Raw genomic sequence first — 25,066 nt, forward strand, 5'->3', positions numbered from 1 at the left:
TGCAGACTGTCCTGCCTCTCTTCTGGGTTAGCCAGCAGAGGAGTCAGGGTCCAGGCAGACTGCTGAAGCCATTAGGCTGGAACAGTTGTTACGGAGCAGTTCTCCTGCTGTGCAGCCTGGAGGGAAGATTTCTTCCTCCCTCCCCTGTGGAGATCCTCAGTGCCCAGCCCAGTAACTCAGGATTAGGCATCAGAGAGATTGGCCCCTTAATCAGTTTTAACTCTCATCTTGTAATGTTCCTTTTTTTTAATCTTTCTTTTCAATTTACAACTTCATTCTGGCCTTTGTTCTGATACTGTACCTCCATCAACTTTGACTTTGATAGCAGATTTGCTCACAGCTCTAAATCCTTCTCCAGGTCACCATGTTTTAACCCTATTTGTGCAATGGATCTCCCTCAAGGTTACATGATAGCTACAACCAGGATGGGAAATAATTAATTGCACTGGAGAAGAGGAATGTCAACTCTAACTGGTTTGCACTAGCAACCAGGCACTTGGGTCCCCAGTGCCAGTGGGAACATGGTAACTCCTCCTTCAGCCCTCTGGCCAGGTTCTGGCACCCTCTCTGTCCTCTGCCCCTTCCCAGCTCTGCCCCACAGTCTCCCCAAAGTGGAATCAAACCTAGTAATTTCAAGTGCCTCACACATAGGGGTTAGAAATAAATGGTACATATTAAAATGAGGAAATAATGTGATGATTCCTTACTGATATGGGACAGAAGGGAGAGAGAAAAGGACAACTGTAGAATAAAACAAAATAATGCATTTTCCACCTTCCATACATGAATGTTTACCATATGGAATCAAAGAATTAAAAAAACCCCACTGATATCATTTTATGTGCTTTTTGCTAGTAAAAGGAGTCTAATATCTTTTTACTAGAAAAGCTGCAAGGAAAAATCGTAAATATGCCAGTCACTTTCTTGTGTATGCTGTTGGAGAAATCTTGCCTTTCCTTCCCAGAAATGGTGTGAAGGACATCTGGAAAAATTGATAAAAAGGATGCTGAGACCTCAAAACCCAAAATACACCTCTCCCCTCTTCAACCTCATTTTACGCTCAGCTGCACTGTATGGGCTGGATTCAGATCACAGTCGTGCGTATCCTGAGTAAATACATCGAAGTCAACACATTCATGAAACAAGAATTTGGCTCCAAACATCCAGTGCTGTTTAACCAGCTGAAAGCACAAGACTGTGTTTGATTCAAGTAAGATTCATTGTACCTGCTGATGCAAAGGAGCCTTACTGGCACAGTCTCCCTATTCCAGTGGATGTAACTTGGAGTGCATCAATACAGAGTACTTTGAAATACAATGAGCCCAAGCCTCGTTCCTCTTCATCTTAATGAAAAAGCTTGCCTCTTCCTCGGGAACCAGGAGATCAGGTCCTCATCTCATTCATGCATTTCTTAAAAGTTAGGTCTGCTTTACCATTTCTGCTTCTGTCAGTGCAAGGCTGAGCCTCTGCCGCTCAGTTCTGTGCACAGCCACAAGCCTAAGGCAGGTTTCCCATGTTCCCCTCTTGCTCCTCCCCAGGGACCTGTGGAGCAGGGAAATCTCCACGGGTACCCATATCAGCTCACTGATTACCCACCAGGTCACACAGCTATTGAAATGAGATAGGCACCTACCCTCACACACCAAATAGAACCAAGGCTAAGATAGATTATACAACTTGCTCTCAGGGTGAGAGCTGGTCATGCACTTTTCACTGAAGGAACAGGGTTAGATTTGGTGAGAAGCACTAAAATGAAAGAGAATCTACACCAGCGTGTCTCCTTGTTGAAGGCAGACAATGGAGAGACTCTGGGGAGCTGCTGTTTTAGGTGCACTGAAAAAAGCAGTACTTATTTTATGAAATGGAGATGAAAGAGGCACCACAGCCATCACCAGTGGGTATCTGAGAGCAGCAAGAGTAAAAGGGCATACTGAAAAGTGCTGTGCAAACACACACTGCAGCTATACCTCACTAGGTCTGTAGTCACTTGCCTTCACCTTTGCTTAAGACAAGACTCAGCCTCTCAGATTTCTGACTCATTGGAAGAAATTCCTCCCAATATTTCAGCAATGTAGGCACTTTTCTGCAACAGCCCAGAGAGGTCCTTCAGCTCCTTGTAAAGCATGTAAATCATGAAAGCCACATTGTTCTTCAGTATCAAATAATCTAATCCTGCCCACCAACCAATTAATAACAGGACAGAAAAACAACTAAAAAAGCCACTTTCAAAGGGAGCTCTCTGGCAAGTCCAAGACAGAGAAACCCTCTGAAACAGGAAATCTACTGTCGCAAAGAGGGTGCTGCACAGCTTTGCTCACTCTCCGTTAGTTGGCCAGTGGAGCAATAAAGTGACATGGGTTTCCAAAGTAAAGTTTGCTTTGGTGCCTAATCAGGCTTTACTCCACCTGAACTCCTGCTGACTTCAATGAGAGGGTAGATGGAGTGAAAAGTGAATGAGGACTTGAAGGTTTGGCCCTTTACGAGCCAAGATTTAAGTTGTAAACTTATTTAAAGACACAAAAATCTCTGCAGCTGAACTCAATGCTGCTTTTGAACACAAACCTTGTTTGTTTTCTTTGTGTAAGTCTTGCAGGTTAACATGATTAAATCTGCTGGGCAGGTGTCTCCTCATGTCCATGTTTGCTTTGGCACATGAACTGCCCCTCTCACCTCTCCAAATTAATGAAAATTTAGTGTTAAATCCTGCCTTTTGTTGCATGAGAGTGCCAGGGAGCCCCTCTCCCTTCCTAACCAAGGCATGCTCATGTCATAGCTGGGCTGGAGTCCAGCTCAGCACCGCCGGGTGCCCAGGCTGGGGAGGGAAAGTGCGGGTACTCATCTTCCACAGGCAGGCAAGCAGGGCACGGGATCCATCACAGCCCCTTACAGCACACTCACTCTCCTGGCTTCTCAAGCTATTTCTGGAGTTGCCAGTTTTCCAGCTACGTGTTTCCCCGATGAATTCCCTGCTCCTGGAATTATCTGACTTTGTGATCATTCCAGCTTCTACAAAACGTAAGTTTTTAGCTGTCCAGACGAGACATACCAAGGAGAAAGAGCATGACCCGTTACAGCTCAAGACTATATACACTTGCTATCATCTCCAAGTGTCACTTTAATGCTATTTCAAGGTTTCTGGGACCCAGCTGTAATGGCCAGGGTGCTGACACTCTGCCCTGCACAGACCAAACAGTCCCTCACCTACCACCTCCCTTGCTGTTTGTTCCCAGCCATTGGTCCAGCAAAAATGTGCACCTGCTTTTTTAGATCGATACAAGCAAATTCAATTTTAGAAACTATTCAAAGGGGCTAAGATTTAGAAAGATATAACGAGCACTAGTGAAGACATTTTTTATTAACCCAGAAAAATGTATGAACAGCTGTCAGGGTGAAGATCCTCTAAGACAGGATATGGATATATAGGTATCAAGTGGCACACACAGCTCTCCCAAAACTCCAAGTGCAGCAAGGACCCAGGTGATACCTGCCCACATTTAACAGCAATTCAGCTGAGTCCCAGCAAACAGCTGGCATCCTGTTGTGCAAGTCTAGATGCACTCACTGCTTTCTGGGCTTTGCAAACTGCTTTTTGTTTAGCAGATTAGTTCTGAACATTCAGATCTTGCACCTCATTTTTTGTCTAAGGTCTAGGAAATGATAAAAGCAATTAGCTCCCTAAATCCTTCTCTTATCTGAAATTGGGTGTGAGTTTTTTGTTGTTTGTTTGTGAAAAACACTGAACAAAAACAGTGTCCACTGTGTAGGCCAGGAAAATAGACCCTGATGACAGCCAGCTTATCTTCCACAGCTGCCTGAACAAGCCAACACCTAATGGGCATGTTTTCAGGAACGCTTCCAACCAAGGACTGAGGTGACAGACGGACTCATGCAGTTTTTACACAGCTCTCTACTTTCCACTAGAAATGAAGAGTCCCATTACTTTCCCTTCCTGCATAGTGTCACATTGCCAGGAATATCCCAAGAGTCATGGGGCTGAGGGCAGGAGGGGAGAGCAGAGCATGCACCTTAGCACATATTTCCACCAGCTTCAAGGAAATTTTTAAAAAATAAAGAACACGAATCAAAGAGACCAACCGGAAAAAGTTCCCACTCTATTTCTTTCCCACCCTCACCCTTCCCTTTGGACAAGCACACGATTTCTAGCAGGTGTGAAAGAGCCATGAGACAAACAAAAGAGATAAAAGACAGAACAACTCTGAAGAGCAGTCGGGAGGCCACCACACAAGCACAGCATACCAGCTCCTAGCAGGCAGAGGCACTCTACCATTATCTAGTTCACAGATGGACCACCCAGAAAATCTGGGAGCAATTAGGAATGAGAACAAACAAATGCATGGAAAGAAGGGGGGAGGGAAAATGGGAAGGAGGGCCAGAGGGATTCCTTACATCATCTCCATGCAAGCGTTTCGAGAATGAAGGGAAGCTATATGGAGGAGGAACGCAGATGAAAGAGTTTGCAGTGAGAATGCAATAAAGTAAAAGGCTATGAAAACATGGAGTGTATGAATGAATTACAACATGGCCATGAAATTTACAAAAAGTCAGGACAGTGTGTAAACAGAGAAGAAACCCATCAAGTTCTTGGAGACACAGACATGCACATATAAACAGATCAAATGTTGACTGTCTCTCTCTTGCTGTTAATAGCAATTCAACCCACCCTGCAACCCAGGGATGCATCAGGCACAAAGCTGACTCACGCCCCTCTCTGACTGTCAATAACTGGCATTAAATACTGGCAGGAAAACACAAATGCTACAAACCAGCAAAAATACAACCTCACATAATATGCATGGATAGGAGCCACAGCGACACCCAAGCGGCTCATCGAGCTCAGACCAGAGCCATGTGCCTGGGAACAATCAGTTTTCTGCTGGTTTGGTTTCCACTTACCTGGCATCTAATCCCACTATCAGTCAGCACCTCACAACACCAGGTTACACCTTTCTTGTTTGGGGAGACTGACCTGATTTTGGTACCAAGCATTTTGGCTTCAACTGATTTCAAAATGACTGCTCAACTTTCTATCTTCAGTCAAGGCCCATTATTTAACTAAATGCCTGATACTAAGCATCTTTGTTGGCTATAATTGTGGCATAGAAGGTTGCCTTTATTGCTGCAAAGTTTGCTTTCTCTTTATAAATCATTTGATGTGCAGTTTGTAACTTTTGCTAGTGAGCACAATTTATAAACTCTGTTTTGCTGGATCCAAAAGTCACAGCAGAAAAATTACACAAAATAAAACCTGAAGATATCAAGTGTTTTGAAGTGATCTTAATCAATAACACTGTGTTTACTTTGTCTTGGCCTCTGAGAAGCAAACTCTGGTCACTAAGGATATCTTGTAAACACATTAAAGTTCACACAAGCATCTTTAAAAGCTTTTCAGTTTACCATAATCTCAGTAAATCATTGCCTGATAATTTTCCCTAAAACCAGTCCTTATTAACACACAAATTCAGCTGAAAAAAATCTACTATCTGCTTGTCTTAGCAGCAGCTAAAATATGGCAATTAGTTTACCTTAGAATAGACATCAAAGGCTCAAAGGATGACCCTGCCCCAGAAGAACAAAATCTTTTAAAAGCCCCATTCCACTCAGTTTGCTAGTTTATAAGGTTTGCTAAAATCCAGTTTAATGATCATGTCGTTTCTTAGCAAGTCATGTGGTGCTATATTGTGTAAGGAACAGAAGAGTTAGTTCTAAAACCTTTTTGAACTTGGGGAGCTTTTCCAACCAGCTGATGCAGAACCACATTCTGAGATGGTAAATGAAACTGTTGGATGCAAAAGCCTCACCATGATTTTCTTTAGCTTCTTTCAGAAGAGACAAAAGTTCCCACACAACGCATACTCTCTCTATACAATGAAAGGTTCAATAATAGCAATATATTCAAGTCCATATGGTGTGGTTATAAGGGAGAGGCACAACGAGAAACTGAGAACCCTGAAGGCAAGAGACCTGAAAGCTGTTGTGAAAAAAGCAAAAGCATAAAAAAAACCCCGTAAGGTGAAACTGAATAAAGTAGTAGGGCACAATGGATTAGCCAGTTCTCCTTTTAGCTACAGTCTTTATATCCCGAGCTGCTGACAGTTCCCTCCCCTGACATGGTTATCTTTTTTTTTAAATTTTTTGGATGACATAACAAAGTGCTTTCAAAACCAGTCTGGCTCGGTGGCCAGGTAATAGCACTACATGTTACCACTCAGGAGACTGAGCAGCAGTTTCCAATAGAGCCTCACAGCAATAATGCAGGAGAAATGAAAAAGGAAGGGCTGGTTTCAGTGGGGGCAACAGACATATATGAAAGGGAACAGCAGTAAATTAATAATACAGGAGAAGAAGCCTTATTAGCCTGTCTAATATCAGAGTTTAATGGTGAATGAGAAATAGGGAGGGGAGAGGAAAAGAAGGGTCTGGTTTAAACATTTAGCATAGACTTGCCTCTTTCCATTACTATCACGAAGCATGGCTTTTCCCAGCTCTCTTGTCTTCGTTTCCAACTCCTGAACTTGCTCCAGCAAAGTTTTATGGTAGGTATGCTTTGCCCTGTACCACAAGGGAAAAACACAAACAAAACAAAAAAGCCATGTGAATATTTGTTTTGCTACAAACCCCCAATTTTATCTCTCAGGTGAGAGGCACAGGGCCTTCCCTTGAAGGATTTGGGAAATAAAGCACAGTGTATGCATGTTAGTTCAAGTTCACAATATCTGGGAAAAAATACATAAGAAATGAGAAATCAGTACGACTTTAAATGAAACAGAGCTCAGCCACTTCAACACAACACTCAAAACCTAACCAAGCAGCAACGCTATGGGGCTACAGAGACCCGACACCGCTGCCGTGGAACTGCTCAGGACCCGGGCATTTAGACAAAAGAGCTGGGATTCATTGAATATTCATGGCAGTAAAACATGAATCCATTCTGTCTTTTGAGCTACGCGTGGCACTGCTCTGAAAACCTGAGGAGAGTCTCAGCTAATAATTACCATTCAAGCCCCTTGATTTTCATTTATCAGTCTTACATGACTGGAAAGGCACTTCTCAATGAACTTCCAAACTGACAGTAACAAGACTGGCTATGTCCTACTTTTTCAGCCTGAAGATTCAAAGAGTAATCCATGCACCACGCATGCAATCAAAATTTAGAGTGCAATTTAGAGTCCCCCCTGAAGAGACTTGGGCCTTCTCCCCCCTCCCCCCCCCCAGGTTCACCTACTGCTCCAGGGGTATTATACCTAAATTACACTGATATAGGGGAGACAATCTAGTCCCCTTTGTCTTGACATGTACAAAGCAAGAATATAAAACGCAGGGATTTTTCTCACATGGGCAGTTTTTGATCAGCTTCCTCTTTTGTGCCACTCAAAGGAGGACAAGTGTCCCATGAGAACATATGGATTTGCATGTGACTGCACAGTAAGCCTGAAAACAAGATGGAGCCAAGTCGGCTGAGACACTACTTGCTTCATAGCATTAAAATAATATTCTTCAGCTCAAAGGTGGCAAAAATTTCTTTACAAGTTTTATAAAAATCCTACATGCAGACATTCAAATCTTTAGCCAATGATATAAAACAATGTAAAACACCCTCTAGCAGAAAAATAATAACTGGTGTGTATGTAATTAAAATATAATGAAGATGCATTTATTTTTAAAAAGTATGGTACTTATTGCTCCTTCCATGGGGAATAAGAAACAAAGACCACAAATCTTTGCTGACACTGTTTATAATGACAGTGTCTTGATATTAATACTAGGATATCCAAGTCCTCTGGTCTTTGTGTTGCTGAATTAGGCCCCAAATATCTAAAAATGAGAAGCTAATATGAAAACTACTTTCAAAACACTTCTGCATTTAAGAGAAAAAAACCCAAAAAAACAACAGAAGATGAAGCACACCAAAATCTGAAGCTAAATATTATAAGGATGTACTTAGAAGGGTATATTATTAAAACAAACCACCAAAGGTGTATGATTTGCAACACCAACATACTGTGTCAAAAGAAATGAATAGCAAGGATATTTTTAAAATGCATAATGCTTCAGCAATGTGAGATTACCAACAGCTGCACAGAAATTAATTAGCTTCAAGTTGCTATAACTAGTTAGGCTAATGATTAGACTGGTCTCCTCTTTGAGGAAGAGAAAATATAGCTATTAAAATGAGTAAGCTTTGAGGCTATTAATTTTTATAATCTTTTCAGTTGAATTCACTATCACATTCTTTAATTTAAATAAATCCACTGAAAGTTTGACCTTGAAATTTTGACCTTCATCTCTTCCATTTAAAGAGGTCATACTTACTATTGCAAACTTCAAGACTGAGCATGTTTGGAATTTTTCACATCCTTTATAATCACTTTTCCTCACTGACAAGAACATAGAAATGTACAAGTTATTCAATCTCTTCCAAAGCCCCATGTTTATCTTGCTATACACCTTAAGAAATGATTTTCTTTTCCCTTAAGAGTGAATATTGAATCCAAAATTTGACAGAATGGATCTTGATTAACAAGTCCAGTTTGTGCAGCGCAGCACAGCACAAGGAGGCATGACACTGATATGATACAACATGGAAGAAATACTGTTGGCCTGAAGTTGGGGTTAATGAAGTGTTTTGTAAGTAGTATAAAATGATGAAACACATGGGCTCTTCTGGGGCTGGTAGTTGCTATGCATTGAGTCATTTCTTCACTTGGAAGCAAGAGCATCCATGAAACAGTCAGTAACCAAGTATTTATCAATAAATGTAAGAATATAAAAAGGCCTGAGCTAACCTATCCAAATGTTCCCTCAAAAACAAATACTAAAATATGGTATTACAATTGCCTCAGAGTCTGAGCCTGCTCCTATCAAAGTCAACTGCAAATATTCCATGGACTGCTGGCAACAGGACTGGATACTTCACGACTTTTTCCCTACAGTATGTTAGAGACTTTCGATGCACAGAAATACAGGTAGGATTCTGAGCTTTTAGGTTAGTACTCTACAACTGGCCCTAGAGGCATAATCAATCCTCAACAAACAACGAGATCTTGTGTTCACTGTTACTGTTCAGCAAAAATTTGATGCACTACATAAAGATAAACTCACCTTTCCCTCACACGCTGGGATATTAAGATCAGGGACTGTAAGAACAGGCAAAAAGCTATCTTTGTATTTTGTGTCACTCTTCCCCTTCAAAGCCAGGGAAGTGCATCACTTCACTGGCCTAGGATACTTAGGGGGTTCAGGAGGCCAGAATGTGCCAGGGAGAAGCATGGCGACATTCATAAATGTTTCTCAAACATGACACTACCTCTACTCTGGCTCATTTTTCTCACTAGCATTTTATGAGTCTTGTATTCCAGGGACTGCGAGTATATACAAAGATGGGAAGAGCTCTTCTTCTCTAACTTACACTGCAGAACTGGCAAGTGCAAATTGCTTCTTCCCCATGATAAAAAAAAAAGTACATGAAAATTTTGGTAATGATTGGAAGGCTGAGGAAATTTTTCACTGTAAAATAAGCACTGAGACACCAATTAGGAATAAATTCTTGCCCTCTTGCCTGATTTTGCTGGAATACACACTGCGTTTTTATGATTCCTACGTACCGCTGTGAGTCAGCTATTCCAAGACTTCCTAGAGCCAGTGACATATATTCAAGTGACATGTGCCAACTGTGAAGGAGCACTCACCTTATAAAGCTCTGTTCATTGTAGTGGTGGCACAACTAGGATTTTTACAAGGCAAACCAAGGCACTGAATTCAGAGTAGTGGACCAAAGTTAACAATGTATTGCAACCAAGTATTAATAATAAGCTTCCTTCTCTTTAAAAAGAGAGTTTTCCACATTTCCTTGATTCATTTAAAAAGGAAGGGAAAAAAAAGGAAAAAAGAAAATAAAAAAGCCTGGAGCTGCAGGGAACATGGGAGGTAAGTGATGTGTTGACAACTGTAGCCTGTGTAACAAAGGAAACACATTCTTGCTTCCAGCATTAGAAATTTTGATAGTAGATGCAGCACAGCAGTTTATAAACAAAACATTTTTATATGTCTGAAACAGACTTTCCAATCAACCTTTTTGCAGATAAAAACTCTGTATTGTGTTTATGGCTTTCTGGCAGTATTTTGTACTGAAATTCGGCATGTACCTTTTGGGTCATACGGATGTTCTGTCTATGGAACAGACAGGTACATGTGCTTCATATCCAAAAGAAACTGAAAGAGATAAATTCCATGACCATGAGCAGTCAGAGCTGCTGGAATTTCATGGCCAAAACCATATTCTGCTGAATTACAGAGAGCAATGTGGTGTAACCACTGCTGTGGAAATGTGCCAGTTGATTTCCAGAGGCCTTAGGCTCCAGTTTTAAATGGCAAGCCTCTTGGAAAGGAAACAGACCTTTACTCCTTCCATATGGCAGTGCTGATAGCTGTGTCATTTCATTTATCCTAGTTAAAATGTTAATGGTGTTAATTTTTCAGTGATGGCTCAGTTAAAAAAAAGAAGTCCTGGTCAGAGAAGAGATTTTTTGCTTAATGTTGATAGGAGCCTCCTGTTTAAAATCTGTTGGGAAAATATCTAGTCTATCAATCATACATGTTTGTCTTGAGAGCTTCACAGTCTCTATACATTCTTGGTCTGAATGACTGAAAGGATTATGTTACTGAGATTTCTTTAAGAAATATTAAAGAACAGGCTCAGTCAGTAACAGAGTTTGAAATGACTAACAGCTGAGGATGAGCCCGCCATGGTCTGGCCTGTTTTACAATTCATGAGTCATTTTTGTCAAGAACTGATAAGAGCAGAAGACAACTTCAGGACACTCCACTACCATGAAAACATTTAAAAAACTGAAGAGTTTTTTTCAGAGTTTTAACAAGCAGGTTAAGTATCTAAATTTAAACATTTTGGCCTCAGTTTTAGAATCTTAAAGTCATTTGCAATTGCAGAAGTTTAGTTATTGCAACAAAAGACCCTCTGATGTGCTAGACTACTAAATCATAGTTGAAATTTTACATTACAATACCTAGTTTTAATTCAAGCAGTCTAGCATGTGAAGATTAAGCTGAGGAACAATATTTAAGAAGTACTTACTGACTGGTAGATTTGCCTACTACCAGTTTAATTTTACCGTGCTATCAACCCCATATGAAATAAAACCAGATTTTCTGATCTGTGCACATGACTTGATTTATCTTTCACGATGGTGTTTGAAATGTGCTGGTGTTTGGGAAATTTTGGGGGTTTTCTATTATTTTCTGCATTTTTCTCTAAAGAAGACTGGCGGACTTGGCAGTGTTAGGTTTTCAGATGGACTCAATGATCTTACAGGTCTTTTCCAACCTAAATGATTGTATGACTCCAAGAAATCTTCCCTGACTGACCAACAGCTCATTCTGGGAGCAGAATGTTGTGTGTTATGATGCTTTCACTGTGAGCCTTTCTCACAAATGACAAGATAACATGTATTTCCTCTTCATTCCAGCCAGGATCAGCCTTTTTGCCCAAGAGTTGGAATGTCTGCAGCCCTCCTTGCACAAGGTTATTATGTATCTGTGTAATAATACCTCCTTAGTTGTAACACAGCTTTCCAAGGGAAAGGATGGAAGGTTTGGTGCTTGAAACACATAAAAGCAAGCTGAACAAAATGCCACAAATTCTAAATTAAAATTATTACTTCTGTATTTCAAATTGCAATGGTAGAGAAGGTAAGTTGCTTCCCTTTAAATCCAAGTTCATGAAATTGTTTGCCTTCTGCAATGCTTTGAACCACAAACTTTTGAGAGAAGGGGATTACACAGGCACACGACACTTGTATTTCAGAAGTTTGTTCCTCCTCTCTGGGCAGTGAAGGTACCATTAAGACTTCACTTCAAACATAAAGTGCAGTGTATTGCTCTTCTCCCAGTTCAGTCTTCAAAGACTCGCTGCTGAAGGACAACCTAAAAAGCAGCTGACAAAAGAGCTGAGAGCTTACTGGGCGTGGATTAGAGTTCCACATTCTACTTTCTGCCTAACCTTAGTCAGACTGAACAAATTAATTGCTCCATTTTTAGGAAGAGGAAATCTCAGATGTCCAATTTAAATTTATCTTTAACTAAAGGACAGACAACACAAATAATCCTAAGGTGACACACCTTCATTACTCAGACATGACCACCTCCTTTAGATTTAGTCCTAACTCACATTGCTGGGTGCTGTGGCAGGTAAGAAATCACCCACTACACCTTTTTTCCCTTCCAAATGAGTACCACGATTTTGCCATCACTGAGAGAATTCAGAGTTCTTTACAGAACAACACTGGACTGGACAACACATGCATAGAGAATAATTCCTGTAACACCAAGAGGACTGGTTTGGGACTTACGCTGTCCATGCCACGTCCTTAACAAGGCACGCAGTGGGCACAAGAAACAAGCCAAACCAGAAGTATCCACATCTTAACACCATTCCAGCCTGGGAAGAAAACAAACAAGTAACGGATGAGTATTTTCAAACCATTACATGTTAAGTGGTTGTTTACAAGCAAAAAGGTAGAGTGATGGCATCAAACTAGTACTGCATCTATGATCTAGGTGATGTTGAAATTTAATGGTGGGCCAATAATTAACAAACAGCAATGGCATTTTTCATTGCAGTAATTCCTTATGACCTCAAATTTCTTAAAAATTTCTGAAAAATCAAGCATTTTGACCAAATCCTCCAAAGATATTAAGTTGTGGATCCAGGCAGACACATTTTTCGTCACAGAGAAGAGCACCGTAAGTATATTTTGCTTGCACTTTTGACTATCTTTTGTGCCCTTTGCTTACTCTGTTTCTATCTACTGTCTTAGATCTCTGAGCAGCATCAAACTGACATGAAAAGAAATACATTTCTCACTAAAATGTTTCAGTCATATTCCACTTAAATACATCACTTCCTGTTCAAACTACTGCTGCCTGAAACCCAGGGTGGGAAAGATTCACTCCTGTCCAGCAAATGGCTTTTTTTACAAACAAAGAGCTCAAAGTTTATATTAGCATTTTTCTCATTGTTGTAATGCTTGAAGAAAAAGCTTGGTGGGATTTGAGATGGAAGATATCTGGAAACCCTGAATATCCCCAGCACACAAATAACTATACACAAATAGTTATGGAATGAAGTTGAAGTATGGCACTACTTACAGAAATGCTACTTTAGATCATTAGAACCTTTTGCAGATAAATTAATGGTGATTAAGGTCCAGGTTTGCTACACAGAAGATTTGAGACAACCTCATCCCCCCTTCTATGCAATACACAACACTTCCCATCACAATTGTTCTGATGCTGCACACTAGAAACAGAAAAGATTTTTTTTTCTGTAACTACTTGTGTGCACCACACAACTGAAACAGAGGCTAAAAGGTTTCAACAGCATTTCCAGTGTCTAGACAGATTTTGCTCTCTCACCAGTTACGGACACTGCCATATCTCTTTCCCAAAACCTTTACTTCTCAATATTTTTTATGCCACATACACATACCTACTGACATACCACCAGTGTAACAGCAGCTTGACTGACTCAGCTTTGTCTCAATACTGTAGCACATAAACACTGCAAGCCTGCAATGCTGAAGTGTCAGGGCATGGTACAGATAAAGACACAGCTCAGCTACAGAGGAAATGGAACTACATGAAACATCTACTAGCCTTTGATATACATTTGAGACAAAATCTGTAATTATACCCCTGGTAAGATGAAAATGATTGCTAGCAACAGAAGAGTTTTACCACTCACTACAATTAATCTCTTAAACTGAGAAAAGCCATCACAGTGCTCTGCCAGGATATTCACCAGTAGCATCCAGCATCTTCTCCCAGTGTCAATCTCTGTCTAAAGTTGTTCACCTAAAAACTCAGTCATATTTAGCAGCAACCTGCCCTTGGATTGTCCAGTAGTGAGTACTTGCAAAAGCATTTTTTGCTTTTAAATGTTAAATCTTTCATGTCACTGCTGGACTGACAGGTCAGTGGTAAATCTTGTACTGAAACCAAGAGCAAGCTAGACTGTGCTAAAACATTTATGGACACTTTGCCACCCACACAGTACGCAAACACATTCCAGTCACAGAATCAGCTCTCAGTTATTTGGGAGCCCTCATGCCTACATCCACATGAGAATGCCAGAAGCACACAGGCAGTTTTGATCTATGCTGATTTAAGGAAAAGGATGTACAGGAATAAGAGGGAATTAATAACTTTATTGTTAGCTAAAAAGTTGAACTGTAATAACAGTGGCAAAACATAATAAGATTTGTCCTCACGCTTTGTTTTTCTTTGGCCAGGATCTTGCAAGTGCTAGAAGTCACAGAATCACATCAGCATTTCCACTAACCATCCCTTCACTGCCTGTGCTAATAAAGGCTAAAAAAGTGCCATAGTATTCTGTATGCATTTTCTGGTATTTTTGATTGAAATATTTTATGTTCCACTTCTTGCTTTTCTAGCTGAAAGCAACTTGACACACTTTCAAAGTGCAGAACAATCTGAGTATGTGTTCAATAGAAGTTTAAATGCTATTATTTTTGTTATAAATGCTGACATCTCAGTCAATGGCTATGAATTTGGACATGTGGCATGTCGAAAAAACCTCAAAGCCAAATATTTTTGCCTGCAATTATGTATTTTACTCAAGTATTATTCTGTCCAAAAACTTCACCATCACAGTAAAACTATTCATCTCATCAAAACCCTGTCAGACACTCATTTTACTACTGGCAAGCCTTTTTCCACACAATTCTCACCAAGGTATTACTCCATTCCTCAGCTCATCTGGAAGGTTCCTTTCCTCCTCATCTCTAGTTTTCTCTTGGAGTTACAGGACTGCTACACTTCACAACAATAAACTGGTCTGTCTTGCAACCACAGCTCTGCCTCTGAACACAGCCTCCTCCCTCACAGGATTACACCCCCTTCTCACAGGATGGGAGCTCCTCAGCAGAGGACTAACAGGATATCACCCAACATGCTCTGGGGACATCCATAGACAGCACTTTTAGGTTAGTCCCCAACTTGTAGGATAGAGAGCTGGGTTATGAAAGGAAGCTGCAGTAAGAACACCTATCCCTACAAAGCTTTCCTCATGCTTCCCAGCTGTTGCTGTGCTCCATTCCAGTCGCTCAGCCAGTCATGAAAACAGGACTGCAATACATCTTCAGTGAAACACGGCATTTCTATACCCAGTTCCAGGGAATAACACTCTTCAGCTATCAGTTATCCTCCCAAGATTAAAAAAAACCCCAGAGATACCAAACAGAAAACCACTACGATTCTGTTTTTGTAAAGATTGTCACAGGAAGTAGGAGTACAAATAGGTTGTTTTTTAAACAAATTCAAAATATTGACCATCTCTGTCATCACAGAGGCCCCATGATATGTAACTAAGTCATTTTTGTTCTGTCTACTGATGTAAACATTAGTGACTATCACATCCAAAGCGAATTTCCAGAGAACATTAATCACATGGCACCCCCCAAAACCACTTGAGACTAATGCGAGTCCTCCTTCTGAGAACATTGCAACTTAAACTGCTGCCACCCGTAGACTGCCTTTCAAACACTGATTAATCTGACACAGACAAAGCACTCATTTTAGAGAATTGATAACATTTATTAAAAAGAAAGAATGGGAACAAGAAAAGAAAGAAAAAGAACTTAGCTCCAGTTATTTCACAACTGAGGAGAAAATAATTTAGGTCCCAATGCCTTTAACCTCTTCTAAATAGCTTTTGTAAGGCTGGACAGTTAATTTTTTAAATTTTAAACACATTTTAAAAAGTGATAGCACTGACCATTCAGAATGACCAGGAAGATCTTCTTTGTACCATTGTTTTAGAATGTGTAGATTAAGGTGGGCTTTTTCATTTGTTGGTTGGGGTTTTTTTTGAGTTTTTGTTTGCTTATTTTAACTCAAGGACACGTTATACACAAGCATATGACATAGAAAATAGATTGCTTAAAAAAAACCCCCTTAAATTGCAATACAATCTGGAATATATTTCAAGCTCTTTTCTCCATTTTACTGTTCTCAGTATGTAAATAAGCATCATTCCTAGTTGTACTGTTCCACCAATATGTGGTGTCACTATTTTCAACAACTTCCAAGGAGAACAAGGCCAAAAGTGCCCAGGGATGGGAAGTCAATATACACACGGTTTTGGTATTATCACAGCATGGTTAGACAACTGGGGACCAGTGACTGATTCAGACAAAGCAAGCAAAGATCTCAATAATCATTAGAGAAAAGCAAGACAAAATTTAAATTCCTATTTTGAATAACAAAAGTTTTATACTATTTCATTTCCTCATATATCCATGTATTTTAACTTGGACAAAAAAGGGACAGCAAAAGTATAAGACCATGATGGAAACAGCTGGCTTTATATTTGCAGTACAAAAAAAATTATTACTGGAAGTGTGCCTGGAGCCTGATCACAGCTCTCTCCATGAGACATGGATAAGGACCCACTAAGTCGATCAACTGCAGTTTCATATTCGTTCAATTCCAGCTTTGTACACTAGGGATTCAAGTCCAACCTGCAGTCAAGTGATGGCACATCACTGGGTCCCCAGTAGTCAAATGGGGATGACAGCATGGCACTACCTTTGGCAGCGCTTGGGAAAGGAGGAGTGAGGGAGAAGATGGCCACATGATTATTGTGAGGGATTCACATGTGGTGACGGCACAAGAAATATTCACTGCCATCACTGAGGTACTCTTGAGCTGGACTTCTAAGACACTGATGACGCCTGCGGCTGGAGCTGTGAGTGCAGCTCTGGGAGCCTGGCCCTGCTGCTCCATCTGCACTGCCTTGGTACCCAGCACAGGAAGCAGTGCACGCCCAGCTGCATGAACCCACCTCGAAGCAGCCAACCGAGAGGCACCAGGTGGACATCTCTGCCAGCACCTCTCCTCCATCAATTCTAGACCAGTGGCTTGGTCTGAGCACACCACTTCAGAAGGGCTAGAGCTGGGGTAGGGGAAGCCTAGTTGGTCATTCTGCTCTCATCCCATGTTAGGCAATTCACTTGGAAGCATGTCTGCTTTTCAGTCAATGAGGAGTTGCTTCAAAGCCTGCCTCAGCCCATTGATCTGAGGTGCTACTCTTGGGGCCTCAGTCACAAACATTTTCCCACTGGTGCTGCTAGCTTGGGCAAACAGTCCCACTTCACTGAAGTTCCAGTGCCTCATTTGAAGGCACGGGGTATGGACAAACCTATTATTCTCCTTTAGAAGTTGAAGCATTAACACTGGGACACATTACAGCAATGATCTGGAAACTCTCAGATTCCTGCAAAAGATGGCCTTTCATTTGCTCTATAGACTTAATAGGGCTAATTCAGACATTGCTTTAAGTGTTTAGAAAATATTTTCAGTAGAAAGTAAAACACACTCTACCCCAATCTTGAAATTGTTGCACTTTTAGTGATGTTACAACTTAGACACCTTTGCTGCAGGTTTGCTCCTTTTTTTCTAATTTTTAAAATGCTTTTCAAAAGTAAATTTGAACCCTAACTTCGGTAGGAAGAGGAACAGATTCCATGCATAAAAAAATCCTAATACATATTATGAACAGTATCGTTATACAAACTCCTCAGCAAATACGTATTTACAGTTTGCAGACCATTACTCACCCCTCTTTTCCTTTAGAGAACTCCACTGTGCACAGTCTGCATGTTTTGGGTCCTCTTAAGCCTGAATGTTTCAGTGCTAGCACTGGGTAGTGTTCTTTCAAAAGACCTGAAGTTTCACCCTGCATTGGTAGTAGTACTAACTCTTAACAACCAAGTGAGTGAACAGATCTTCACTCTGTGAGACACAAGACTTGCCACAAACTAATACTCTAAGCACTCTATGCCATGTAACAACTGGTAGATACTGTGTCATAAACCAATCCATTTTTCATAAATTATTGTGAAGGAATCAACTAGCAATGGCTTTCTCACACTTCAGTGATAAAAAAGCTTTTTTACATTCTGCCAAAACCTCCTGCTCTTTCTATTAGCTTGTGTGGAATGGTCAGTATCTCCACCCCACACTGTTAATACTGTATAAAATACACAGATTGTTTTCAAATTCCTGTATTATACAAAATCCTCAAAGTGCTACAAACATCAGACCCTTAGAGATCACATATGTTAAAATATAAGTGCAAAGAGATGACAGGGCTAGCTCATGGTTACACAAATCGATTGCAGAGCTAGGCAGATTGCCCAAGTCCCCCAATTAAATCACACTACACGGAGAATGAGCCTACTGGAGCCCAAGTCTGAAATATAATCAATATCCAAGAATGCAGTCTTGAGGATTTTCCCTGTGCACACTGAAACACAATCTAGCCTCAACACGAATTGGTGTTTAAGAACTTTTCCCCGCAACATAACTGCAGCCAGCTCCAGGCTGGTCAGATTTAGTAGATTCAGGGCTGACAGGTGAGATCAACAGATTTACCAGCTCCCTCTTCAAGAAATGTCTAGGCTGGAAAAGTACCTAAAGAATAAGCCCTTTGGGTTAGTGGCAAAGTGTTCAGAAATGAGGCAGAAGAATTTGATTTCCCCTCCTGCTTACACCACTGGGAGTCAGAAGTACCTCAGATGAAATCAGCAGAGCTCTGCCACTGAAAGGGTGGCTGGATATTTCCATATCTGAAATAAAGATGTACAATGTTTTCCATAATGTAAGAGTTTTCATTCTAAAATTACTCAGATGAAAACAATGACCTCACTGGCTGGCTGGATTTAACATAATGACACATTGGTCCAGTCTCAAACCTATTTCCTCCCTCTCCCAGTCTCTGCTCATACCACCATATCCCCTTGAGAACAGTAGGAGGAGGAAAGGAGGGAAAAAAAATCTGACACCTCACTCAAATATTTTACCCCTTTCCCTTAATTTCGCCAGTCATACTTGAAGACACATGGAAGCCTAGAGTAAGATATCTATCCACTGCCTAGCTTCCTACTTATGAAGTTTGTTGGTATTTTTGAGGTAGCACCTGGACATAAATATAGGGAGGGAGAACAGGAACAGTCCTTTGAGCAAGAAGAAAATTGCCACCACCATCACAAACACATGTATTTGGCATTCCTAGTAAAGCCCAAGGTGTTTTGAGATACAGGTCTCAGGCAAGAAGCTTTTCATTAAAGAAGCTGCTGGTTATGACAGACAAAAGCAGGAAAATACAAATTAAAGTACAGAAGACCGAGAAAAATATAATCAACTCAAAAAAGACAAATTGCTTGCTTTAAGTTATTTCATGATCAGGAACTAGCAATACAAAGCTACAAAACAAAAACTAGTATCTTCCTGGGGAAGAAAAAACCCACCAAAACTAACTTCACATACAGACCCATGTTTTTGAAAAGACTCGTTAGAGCTATAACACCATAGGAGCACAGTGAGAGGATCTTCTAGATCCTTTTATTTTCATGTCAGGAACTCTTTTTCCGTAATGGAGGAACACAGCAGGTTAACAGCCTATTTTTATTCTATTTCTTAATGTAACTTACAGAAATTAGTATTTGATAGATACATGAACATTATCATTGGCCAAATATGTCCCACAGGATGTTAAAATAAGCTCTGTTTTGTGTTAACTAAAGATATATTCTACATACGCAGTCTTGCTTAAGGAAAAAATTACTTTATCTCATTACTTAAATAATACACAACAGTACCAATTAAACAAGGAGCTTGCTTATGCTACCCTCCATTATTACTCTGATAGCAGAGAATTAAGAAAATTAATCAGATGGTACTTTAATTTGATTTTATGGTTCACTAGCAGTGTAAACTCTGATGCAGTTCCATGCAGCCTGTAAGTTTTTTTCATTATTCATTACACTAAGCTAAAAAAAAAAGTAAATTTAAGCTTCTTCATAGTCATTTGGAGAAAACCATTGGTAGTAAAATCATGCTTCATGTAAATGGGTAAGTGGATTCCTGAAATTTTACTAGAAAGCACAGGCCTCATTAACCAAAGGACCTTCTCCTCATAGTGGATGAAACACCTCAGCAAATTTTTACCTGAATAGCACCAGGCACTAATTATTCTTTCACAAATTAAAACCATGACCAACTTGGGAAAAAAATGCTGACACTGTTTATGTCACCCAAGATTTAATTTTCCTCACCTTAGTCAGGCTTGATACTATTCTGAATTACACGGCAGTTTGAGTTTTCTGAGATGAACCAAATTACACAGCTGTGCAATACAATATAATCTTCTTTTATATTCCAATCAAAGATGAACTCCCCCTGGAAAGTGTGGCAGAGCAGGACCATGGGCAGCTACAGGTGCTGGGCCGTGCCCTGCCACGATGCTGTAACTTCACTGAGCCGAGGTAAAACATGTAGGAAGGTGTCGCCAGTATGAAAGCAAAGTCATGCCTATACACACTTTTTTCTTGATATATTTTTCTCCTTCCCCCTCAAATTACACCAACAAAGGCATGAAAAGGAAGAACAAAGTAAATCTGAAAGAGTAACTTTGACAGACTTGACAGTGTAACAGTTCGTCTTGTTCACTGCTTCGTGCACTTTAGGATAAACTTCTACTCTGCGTATAAGAAATTTATACTTTACATTCTCCTTTTGAAGTCATGTTCAGCATGTAACCACTTTTGTTTGGTGTCCGTAACTTTCTATGAAGGTTTTAAGAGCAACGACTCTTTTAGAGTAGCTGCCCTTATTTAATAACTGAGCGTTTATCATGAAAGCTGCAGGGGAAAAAAATTAATTTTACAGAACCCATCTTTGAATTTAGAACTCCAAGGGAGTTATGTTTAGCAGAAGCTGTTCCTTGCCAGCAAAGATACAGGATATTTGTACAACCTGCTAAGTTACACCTACAAAAAGATTCAGAACCTTCAAATTTCCTTCATGTGTTGAAAATTTCCAACTGTGCTACCACAACAGCACTGGCTTCCTCACATAAAATATATTTGTTTCAAGATACTCCCTCCTCCTCAGTATTAGCATTCCTAAGTAGAAAGATGCTCTACCAGGAGCAGAAAGATCACCTCTACCATGGTATGAATTTGTGTATATGCTCTAACTCAGAAAACATAGAAAGTACAACCACCCTCAGTGGAGTGTTTTGAAAGTAAGGTCTTAAACAAACAAATATTTAACTGGAAAGTAGCATTTTTATATTAGTATCAAATAACACTTCCCCATCTCACATGATTGTTTCACTAACTTTAAAAAAAAAAATCTTTGAAATCTGCATTTATTCCTTTACTATTTCTTTTGCCATCATGTGTATCTTCATGCTAAGCTTTTTGTGCTTTTATAGATCATCTTAAGAGAGTGCATTAAAAAACTCCAACATTAACTATACTGTTAAATATTTCAGGTAAATATAATCAGGTATCTATCCACATGCCTGAGCCATCTAAAGAATTCTAGGTCCTGACTGAAGCTGCTGACCAAAACTCAAGTTCTACAGCACATATAAAGATCTGGAATGGCCTGTGGCAGCACTTCCCTCAGTATAAGTTCAAATTAGATTCAGCATGTTGTCCCCAAATCTGGCAAATGAGTTGACTTCAGCAGTACTGCTGCTCTCCAGAGTCCTGATGAAGCAATTTAAATTGGGCAGGCTGACACCTGCACTTGCAGGCAGCTTGTCCGAGAGTACTGCAACTCTACATGTGGTTTGCTGCTTGTGGTGAATTACAGCATTGAAACCCACAAATGGAAACCACTGTTGTTGATGTTCTGTTTTTAAAGTACTTATTTCCTAATATGATTTGAGGTTGCATTAACCAGGGTAACACTGTTCCCTGTGTCTTACATCCTGGAGATTCCTTAGCAGCTCAAGAGTTTCAGGAAATGGCTAATAATCACACAGCAAGAATTAGATCTGGTAACTGTGAAGGTCAGAGAAGTAGATCTTCTCCAAGTTTTTAAAATTGAGGCATAGGTTTATAAATCAATTCTTTTTTTTTTTTTTAAGAAGGAGTAAATAATACAATACAATCATTATAAAAGGATTGGCCAATAGCAGAACTTAAAATCACACTGCAGAATTTCTGCTGGTTTTTGCTTTTCCAGCTTGGCTGTTGTCCATCACAGAAGCAATAAACAGAGGCATCTTCTGGTTACTTCATTCTCTTTGCCACATCCAAATATGAATATTCAATCTCCTGGTCAGCAGGGCATGTGTTTGTAAATTCATCTCTTGCGTATACATTTTTCAAGTATCTCGAAATCCCTGTCATTTCAGGTGGAAAATGAAAATTTCGGTATTTTTTTGCAACAACCTTGATTATGTGGAGCTTTGGTAGGAGGCTGCAATCCACTAAAGTGAGCTCATCTCCGTCCAGGAATTTCCAACTGGAAACAGTGACCTCCTCCGTGCTGTAAGCATCGATTTCATCAGGCAAGGGGCTATTAAATAGTTGTCCAGCTTCTTCAGGGCTTTAAGCGAAGACTTTTCCAAATTTTCATTTGCATCTTTTCTCAGGTTCTTTATGAATGCAGAGAATTTTGCAAAGACATCATTTCCTGCAGAGTTCGACTCGGGGTGCTTCGGTGCAAGTTTGGGATACCGGGGCGGTGCCAGCTTTTCCTCCAAGAATTCCTCGATCTTGTTGATGTCGGTTTTCACTTCCCCGTCAAAAGTCACGAATGGGGGGTTGGTGCCCGGGGCCAGGTTCTGCAGGTCCGCAGGTTTTCTTTTCAAATCCACGGTTGTGACATTAAATATGACACCTTTGAGCCACAGGATCATAAAGAGGCGCTGAGAGAACGGGCATGTGGAATTCTTATCAAAGTCAACAGCAGCTGAAAGTACATCATTTCCATAGAGGGAGTCCTGCATTCTGAAAAACTGTGCCCTTTAAACTCAATTTTAGAGATCTTAATCTGTTACAGCAATGGTTGACTTGCATCAGATAATAGCCATTACTTCCCCACATTTTAGTTCTCCAGGAAGAATAATTTACTAGCTCAGTCACTACATAGTCACATGGGATTTTATCTACATTCAATGGTTACATTCTTAAAGCTCAAGGTTTTCTGTACTGTCATACTGCCTCTCCTGGAGGCCCCAAAAGGCTTTGGCTTATTTTAGCATAACTGCAGTTCAACTCCAATCAATGGAGTCTTACACAAATATATCGTTTTTCCCATAAAACCTTGCTCCTTTCCTTTGTTTTCATTCCCTGAGTAATTTATGTCATTGAGCTTGAGCACATACATGTATGCTTGAGCACATACAACTTCTTCACAGAGCCACCATGTCTCTGTGGCTTGTACTGTATGAAGTACATCTGTAGTGTCTCCCACCACACTCTCCTGCCAAAGCCTGGAGACACACCCTGTGTCTCTATTTTTCTCCCTTCCTTTCACCCTTTACTGAAATCTTCACAAGTGCATCACAATATAGTAGCAATTTATATAAATTCTCTTTTCTACATCACAACTCACAGCTACAGGTGTCTGCTCTGATTCCACAACTAAATGAATTGCAGCCAGAAGTTACCTTCCCAGCCCAGTGAGATGCCTGACAAGCCTCACAGTAATGTGCTGCAGTATTTGGTGTCTGTAGGAGATGCATAGTGCCATGCACCGCTCAGTCTTGGTCACCTTGTGCTACCCCTATGTTTCCACAGATGGTTGATGTCTGAGCATAGAACATTCCTAATGCAAGGGCCAGTGACAAACCCAACAGCTGAAGACAGGTAGTCCCACAGGAAACATTCCCTTAAGCATAAAACACTAACAAAATGACAAATTGACCATGAGTGCTAGTCCAAGGTGCAGAGGCTCCGCCAGCTGCCTGGCCCCAGGTCAGGCACAGCCACCTCCTGCCTCACACCCCTTCCCAGCAGGACAGACCAGGCAGCCTTTCCACCCACAGTGTGCAAGGCAGCGTGACTTTAAGAGCCCCACATTGCCAGCTTCTTTGCTGGGAAGAACACTGTAGAAATACAATACCACTTGGCGCAATAATTTTATTTTATTGTATTGATTTATGCTTTCCCTTTAATTAAAAGGTACCAGGAAAACATTTGGTTTTGATTCAGATAAACAAACCCACCGAGGCCCATTCTGGGCAACTCCTCAGCACAGGCCCAGCAGCCCCATCTGCGTCTCCACAATGAATGACTTCCGCCGACGCGCAGCCCCAAAGACTCCCCAGATCCTTCCCCCTAATCCCCGGCATCTGTTCTGCGTCCCGGCCGGGCAGTGGGACCCACCAGGGCTGCTGTCAGCGTGGCCACAGATGAGTAAACACACCAGCGCCTGTGTCAGGCTGCGTGTGATTTCAGCTGAGAACTCCGGACATGCAGCACGGTTCTCATTTAAAGCGTTCGCAATGTTGAGGAAACACCTGTTAAGAAACTATCCAAAATAAATTTACCGTGAGTCTTTTAAGAAGGAGAAAACCCATGATCGACAGCAGCAATACAAGATCCGACAGCAGCAGAATTCAAAGCCCCACTGCAAACCCTGACCAATTAAATACATAAACAGCACCATTTTTCACTTCGGGGTAACAGTTACTATATCATTTCTCATCTTCCACTTAAAATAGATGCTTTTCTCACTGGAAGACTGAAGTTTGACCGGTGCTGACCTAATTTATTTTCTTCTCTGTGCGAAAATCCTACAACGCCATGTTGTGTGTAGTTTTAAAAGAAACACTCCCATACAGCTACTCTTCAAAATTGTGTCAGCCGCATGTAATCAGGAACAGTTTTGAAATAGTTTCTGCCTGACTACTAAAAAAGGTGGATTGATATTCTGCTTAAAGTCTGCAAGGTACAGCAGATAAAGATCAGTAATTTTAGAATTTATGTTAAAACAGTAGAAGCATCGAGATTTTCCAAAGCTGTATTAGTGACACTGGAAACAAATCCCAAAGTCTTTAAGCCTTGGGGTAACAATTAGCATTTTTAAAAAGCTTGCCAGAAATCTTTTAATTTAAACCATTGTTTCCCTCCTTTAGGGAATCTGGAGGTTTACCTTGGCCTACAGTGGGTACCTCCCCCTCCTCCCTGTGTACACATCTGACCAG

General features: G+C 40.6%; 2 protein-coding genes across 2 annotated transcripts in view; both read right to left on the reverse strand.

Moving 5' to 3' along the window:
• The window catches only part of ATP8A2 (ATPase phospholipid transporting 8A2), a 320,460-nt gene that overhangs the window by 22,633 nt on the left and 272,761 nt on the right, over positions 1-25,066 (reverse strand). Inside the window, exons 34-35 of the mRNA XM_039565493.1 lie at positions 12,384-12,472; positions 6,466-6,570 (exon numbers count right to left, since the gene is read on the reverse strand). Coding sequence (XP_039421427.1) covers positions 6,466-6,570; positions 12,384-12,472 — 194 coding nt within the window. The remainder of the gene's footprint in view (positions 1-6,465; positions 6,571-12,383; positions 12,473-25,066) is intronic.
• Positions 21,970-22,876, reverse strand: LOC104689983 (chloride intracellular channel protein 6-like). The gene is given in 2 exon segments (XM_010400459.2): positions 21,970-22,438; positions 22,441-22,876. Coding segments are annotated over 2 exon segments (720 nt in total). The 5' UTR covers positions 22,865-22,876; the 3' UTR covers positions 21,970-22,142.

This window comes from Corvus cornix, chromosome 1 (genome assembly GCF_000738735.6).
Source record: "Corvus cornix cornix isolate S_Up_H32 chromosome 1, ASM73873v5, whole genome shotgun sequence".
Lineage (NCBI taxonomy): Eukaryota > Metazoa > Chordata > Aves > Passeriformes > Corvidae > Corvus > Corvus cornix.